The 6,839-nt window shown below is 44.6% G+C and overlaps 1 protein-coding gene across 1 annotated transcript in view; it reads right to left on the reverse strand.

Moving 5' to 3' along the window:
• GGA2 (golgi associated, gamma adaptin ear containing, ARF binding protein 2) overlaps positions 1-6,839 on the reverse strand; it is a 44,714-nt gene that overhangs the window by 17,849 nt on the left and 20,026 nt on the right. The window contains exons 6-8 of the mRNA XM_012808929.2: positions 4,102-4,205; positions 2,662-2,742; positions 1,975-2,112 (exon numbers count right to left, since the gene is read on the reverse strand). Of these exons, the coding sequence (XP_012664383.2) occupies positions 1,975-2,112; positions 2,662-2,742; positions 4,102-4,205 (323 nt within the window). The remainder of the gene's footprint in view (positions 1-1,974; positions 2,113-2,661; positions 2,743-4,101; positions 4,206-6,839) is intronic.

The following is a 6,839-nucleotide window of genomic DNA, read 5'->3' on the forward strand; positions in this document are numbered from 1 at the left end:
AAAAAAAAAAAAAATAGTTAAACAATATGTGGTATAGTCATACAATGGAATACTATTCAGCCATAAAAAGGAACAAAGTAGTGACATCTGCTAGCAGATGGATGAACCAAGAAAACATTACACTAAGTAAAAGAAACCAGACTCAAAACTCTACATATCATATGATTCCATTTATGTGCAGTGTACAAATAGGCAAATCCATATAGACAGAAAGATTAATGGTTGCCAGGGGTTGGAGGAGAAAGGAAAAGGAAATAACTGTTAATGGGATCAAGGTTTCTTTCTTTTTTTTTTTTTTTTTGTAGTTTTTTTGGCCGGGGCTAGGTTTGAACCTGCCACCTCCGGAATATGGGGCTGGCACCCTACTCCTTTGAGCCACAGGCACCTCAAGGTTCAAGGTTTCTTTTAGGGGCAGTTAAAATGTTCTAAAGCTATGTAGATGTTCTGGTGGTTTTTATGTTAATTATCTCAATAAGGATCTTGCTGAAAAAAACAAGATCAAGATGTATAAAATGTAGAGAAACTAGACTTCTCACACACTGCTGTCAGGAATATGAAATAGTACAATTACTTTGGGAACTATTTTGGTAATTTAAAATGTTAACTATACACACTTAGTGTATTACCCAGCAATCTCACACCTAGACACTCATAGATAATCCTGCATACAATTGTTTATAGCAACTTAATTCATAATCAATGGAAGTTGGAAAGAAACTATGTCCATCAACAGACAAATACACATACTATACATATTATGCTACATCCATACAAAAGACTACTACTTGCAATAAAAAGAAATAAACAAGGGCGGCGCCTGTAGCTCAGTGAGTAGGGGGCCGGCCCCATATAGTGAGGGTGGCAGGTTCAAACTCAGCTCCAGCCAAACTGCAACGAAAAATAGCTGGGCGGGCACCTGTGGTCCCAGCTACCCGGGAGGCTGAGGCAAGAGAATCGCCTAAGCCCAATAGCTGGAGGTTGCTGTGAGCTATGATGCCACAGCACTCTACCAAGGGCAACAAAGTAAGACTCTGTCTCTAAAAATAAAAAAAGAAAGAAAAGAGATAAACTATATATATTTTTGTTTTTGAAACAGAATCTCTGTCACCTTGGGTAGAGTGCCGTGGTGTCACAGCTCACAGCAACCTTAAACTCTTGGGCTCAAGCAATCCTCTTGCCTCAGCCTCCCAAGAAGCTATAAGCACTCACCACTACACCTGGCTAGTTTTCCTATTTTTAGTAGAGATAGAGTCTTGCTCTTGCTCAGGTTGGTTTCCAACTCCTAAGCTTAAGCAATCCACACCTGCCTTGGCCTCCCAGAGTGCTAGGATTACAGGTGTCAGCCACCATGCCTGGCCAAGAAATAAACTACAGATAGAACAATTCAGAATGGATCTCAAATAATGCTAAGAGAAACTAGTCAAAAATAAAGGATATATCATTCCATTTGCGCAAGAGTCTAGGAGCAGTAAACTAATCAAAACAGAAAGCAAATCAGTAGATCAGTAGCTGCTTGAGGACAGAGGGACAGAGAAGGAAAAGATGACACAAGGAAATCTGGGGAGGTGATGGAAATGTAAGTATTTACTATCTTGACTGTTATGATGCTTCATGGGAACATACAAGTCAAAACACATCAAAACTGTGAATAAGGCTCGGAGCCTGTAGCTTAAGCGGCTAGGGCGCCAGCCACATACACCAGAGCTGGCAGGTTCAAATCTAGCCTCGGCCCATCACATGACAATGACAACTATAACAAAAAAGTAGCCGGGCGTTGTGGCAGCCTCCCAGCTTCTTGGGAGGCTGAGGCAAGAGGATAGCTTAAGCCCAAGAGTTTGAGGTTGCTGTGAGCTGTGACACCACAGCACTCTACCCAGGGCAACAGCTTGAGACTCTGTCTCAAAAAACAAACAAAAAAAAAATACAAAACTGTGAATAACTATGTGCAATCTCTTGTCATCCCCAAATTATCACCTGCAAGGCTTCCTGGTCTGGTGGGGCCTGCCCTGGCCTGCGGTACATGCTCAGCATCTCCTGCAGCACCTTCACGTGGCTTCGTACTTCCTCCACGGCACTGACTCTCCTGGACACCTTCTCTGATTTTTCTTGTTCCTTTTAGGACAAAGAGTAGGATGGAAGTGAAGAAGCAGAAGCCTGGATGAAGCCTGAACAAGGGCTAAGAAAGGATTATTGCTGAAAACTCGTGGAAGCCACCAGAACAGTAAGTGAAAGTAGCTGTTCACTTGACAAGTAAAGAAAATACTCAGAACCTAAAATTCCTGGGGAGGATAATGCAGTTTGGGGTCTGGTGACCTACTAAATTATACCAGCAGCCTTGATCCCTCTAAAAAGCAGATTCCTAAGTCTGAACTTTTGTCTACACCAATACCAATACCTGTCCCTGGGACAGAAGTTGGTAGCTAAAAAATGCTTTAAGAACCATGGACAAAAGCAGCTGGGAAGTATCACAGCAAGATTTCTGCTTGCAATCACTACCTTCCTGCCCTTTAAGGAGACTACGACTATTCCCCAGAGTTGAGTACTAGATGACCATTCTTTTCCCCAGACAACAGTTCATTCACTCCCTCAAACACATACATACATACATACACTGTTCCTTGTCAAACCTTGTTCTAGCAAACCCATTGAAAAAATGCCCACCTCCTTGACCAAATTCTTGATCAGCCGGTTTGCAGCCTGAAGATCCTCAGGGTGGTTGCTCTTCAGAAGTTTTGTCAGAAGCTAAGACAATGAACAAAAACAGTAGGTGAAACTATAATTGCTGTAGGTCCAGAGTAGAAGCAGTAGGAATAGAGGAATTTACACTAATACCAACAGTTTGTGCATTTTATACACATCAAAGACCATTCCAATAGACCACTGGTTTTTCAATGGACTAGGGAGTTGGGAGGTTTATACCTCCCAGGGGATAGCTGGTGAAGTCTGGATACATTTGGTTTCACATCTGAGGAGGGGTTCTGCTGGCACGTAGTAGGTAGAGGTCAGGCATGCTGTAAACATCCTAAAGTGCACAGGACAGCTGCCCTGCACTTGACAGAGTTATCTGGTCCAAAAGTTCAGTAGTGCCTAAGCTGCCCCAAACCATGTGCTCTTTGATGGGACAGACTTTGGTGACCTTGCTCATCATTTTGTTCCCAATGCCTAGAAGAATACCTGGCACACAGGAGTCATTCAATCTTTGTTGGATGGATGGCAGGAAAAATGAGGATAATGAGCCCAGTGATGCAAGATTATAAGTTTCTCAGAAGTCACACCATACCTCCTCCCTAACTCTTCCCAGCCTCTGCAAACTTAAGACACCACATCGGAGAGGCGCCAAAGAGAAATGCAGCCTAGAACCTAGACTTAGCCTTGCTTATGCTAACACCAGTGACCTGGTGGCCACAGAGCATCTAGAACCAAGAGAAGGACACGGTGAGGGGGTGTAACTGGAAGGCAGAGCAGACCAAACAGAAACACGTCCGTGGCTGGTACTTTCATGATACTGTGATCATTAGACCTTGTGACTGACCAAGAACAGTAATAACCAAGAGCAGTCTCCCCATTCACACGCACTACAGTGTTATCCTTGGGTCTTGGCCTAGGTTTTGACCACCTTCCTCTTCTCTTCACTTTCCTTACTGATGTCCCAGGACCAACAATTCTGGGAGACCACAGTGGAAAGAAAACTGGTGAAGGCAGGCTCACTGGCACTGAGAAAGATCTAATTTACAAACCAACTCTTTCTTCTCCACCATTCCCCACCCTAGTAACACATCCACACTGGATATAACCAATCATCCACACATCCCACAATCCCCTTACTGTATCTTTTTTCAACCGTGTCTCCCCCAGAAACACTTGTACTGACAAGGTGGAGCACACAAAGAACATAGCATTTGTTATCTGGCCCATCTGTGCAGACCACACAGAGACTTTCTGCTACTCATTCCTAAGGGCCTCTCCACAGAGAACTCACTAACCCACCTCCCCATTCTCCACTTTGGCTTACAGATTAGAGGATATTTCAAGGGGAGTCCCTAAGAGAAGGGGTCTAAAAACAGTCCATGCAGGCCACCGAGGTCAGGGAGGAGTCCATACCTTTGACTTTTCTTCATCAGCATCAAAGATTGAGCTCTTAGGCCAGGGAGAAGGTGGAGGTAAGATTTTATCCACTGGTAGCTTAGGGTCTTGTTTTATAATTCCTAAAAGATGCAATTCACAAAGTCAAGACAGTGATATGGGTACTGACTTCAGCCAGAACCCCGTATAAAGTTCTGAAATCCTTAGTTTCCTGATACCTCATAAGGAAAATCCTATCAATGGCCTTAAAGCAATACACCAGGGTCTGAATGAGGCTTTGTATCATCTCTCAGGAGAATCCAAGGAACCACCACAAAGGGGCATCAAAGCCAGCCATGTCAGAACAACCAGCCTCTAATGCCTGTAAGTCTGTGGGCCTTACGCTAGCTATTAAGATACTCATCACTTTATATAGTTACTTAATTTCCTAGGGCCCAAAATTTACTGGGGGATTCCTGATGAAGCTCCTAAAAATATTAAGTGAGTGCATATAGACAAAAAAGTCCCTGCTGAACCTGGGTTCCTTCCTCTGAAGAGCCCAATATAAACAGAATGCAGACCAATCTTCTTAATAGGATGCACAAAAATCAGATCAGCATCACTCCCATTGTGACAACATCAAAACCCTGGACAGCATACAAATTCACAACTTTCCTGAAACCTTCAGAGAGCTGAGATCACAGGGCAAAAACCAATTAACCTGAAATCTAACAAAAAGAATGCCTCCAAAAAGACACCAGAGGCAATGCCAATAAAAATGACTCAGGTAGGCTCGGGGCCTGTAGCTCAAGTGGGTAGGGCGCCAGCCACATACAGTGGAGCTGGCAAGTTTGTATCCAGCTTGGGCCCGCCAAACAACAATAACAACTACAACTTAAAAATAGCTGGGCATTGTGGTGGACGCCTACAGTCCCAGCTACTTGGGAGGCTAAGGCAAGAGAATCACTTAAGCCCCAGAGTTTGAGGTTGCTGTGAGCTGTGATGCCGCAGCACTCTACCCAGGAATTGAGATTCTGTCTCAAAAAAATAAATAACTCAGGTGAAACGGCTTAAAAATTATTTACAGGCAAGTGAATATAGAGCTTCTGGAGGTTGCACCACAAAGAAAATAAGCTTTTTTCTGGGGGCCTCATCAGGAGCCCACAAAGAGTGGGAAGGTGACCAGGATCTATCTAAATCCTCTCTCTACAGAACAGAAGTCTTAAACTGCTACGGGAAGGGCCCCAAACCTATAGCCCTTCCAACTTGTCTTCTTTTCTTAGCAAAAAAACAAAAAAAACAAAAAACAAACCCTGCAGCCCTTACAGTAATGGTAGAAACCCACTATAGCTGGAGAAAGAATTGGGGGGCAGGGGCAAGAATTATGTCCTCAGGCTTGGCACCTGTGGCTCAAGCGGCTAAGGCGCCAGCCACATACACCTGAGCTGGCAGGTTTGAATCCAGCCCGGGCCGCCAAACAACAATGATGGCTGCAACCAAAAAATAGCCAGGCATTGTGGCAGGCACCTGTAGTCCCAGCTACTTGGGAGGCAGAGGCAGAAGACTTGCTTGAGCCCAGGAGTTGGAGGTTGCTGTGAGCTGTGATGCCACAGCACTCTACCCAGGGTGACAGCTTGAGGCTCTGTCTCAAAAAAAAGAATTATGTCCTCAGCCCAGACCTAAGTTGGAATGGGGAGTGATCACAATTAGATTCTCTCAAGTCTCAGGGACAAAGTATCTGCCTAAGGCTGAGTCTTACTCAGAATAAATGGACCCTGTCTACCTTCCCAACCCCTGAATAACAAATGCCAGCTGTCTACTGTGAGGAGTGGCAATGGCAGGTGAGAGGAAGACCTACAGCCAAAAGCAGAGCAGATACTGAAGAAACTCTTAGCAAATCAGCTCCCAACCTAACCACCAGCTAACACTAGAAAAGTCTGAAGTCTGGTATAGTGAGGGTAACTATAGCAACAAATCTCAAACCCAGCTCAAATCCTGCCTACCCAGAGGCAAAGGTCTACCCATTCCCAGAAACAAAAACTATTTCTTTCACTGATGAATATGCTATTTACCCCGATTTGATCATTAGGCACTGTATGTATGTGCTGAAATTATCACACTGTACCCTATAAATATATATACTTATGTGTCAATTAAAAATAACAAGGCTAGGTACACTGGCTCATGCCTGTACTCCCAGTGCTTTGGAAGTCTGAGGCAAGAGGTTGAGGCAAGAGTTGAAGGTTGCACTGAGATATGATCACACACTACTACACTCCAGCCTGGGTGACAGAGTTAGATTCTGCCTCTAAAAAAAATTACAAATAATAAATCCATGGATCAGTGCCCTTAGTACAGTGGTTACAGTGCTAGCCACATACACCAAGGCTGGCAGGTTTGAACCAGGGCCAGCTAAACAACGACAACTGCAACAACAACAACAAAAATAGCCAGGCAGGGTGGCGACTGTGGCTTAGTGGGTGGAGCACTGGCCCCATGTACTGAGGGTGGCGGGCCGGGCCCAGCCCGGGCTGGGCCTAGCCAGGCATTGTGGTGGGCGCCTGTAGTCCCAGCTACTCAGAAGGCTGAAACAAGAGAATCGCCTAAGCCCAGGAGTTGGAGGTTGCTGTGAGCTGTGTGACACTACCAGACTCTACTGAGGGCGATAAAGTAAGACTCTTATCTTTACAAAAAAAGAAAAAAAAAATAGCCAGGAGTTGAGGAGGGCTCTTGTAGTCCCAGCTGCTTGGGAGGCTGACGCAAGAGAATCGCTTAAG

Source organism: Otolemur garnettii, unplaced genomic scaffold, assembly GCF_000181295.1.
Source record: "Otolemur garnettii isolate 467f Iridium unplaced genomic scaffold, OtoGar3 scaffold00096, whole genome shotgun sequence".
Lineage (NCBI taxonomy): Eukaryota > Metazoa > Chordata > Mammalia > Primates > Galagidae > Otolemur > Otolemur garnettii.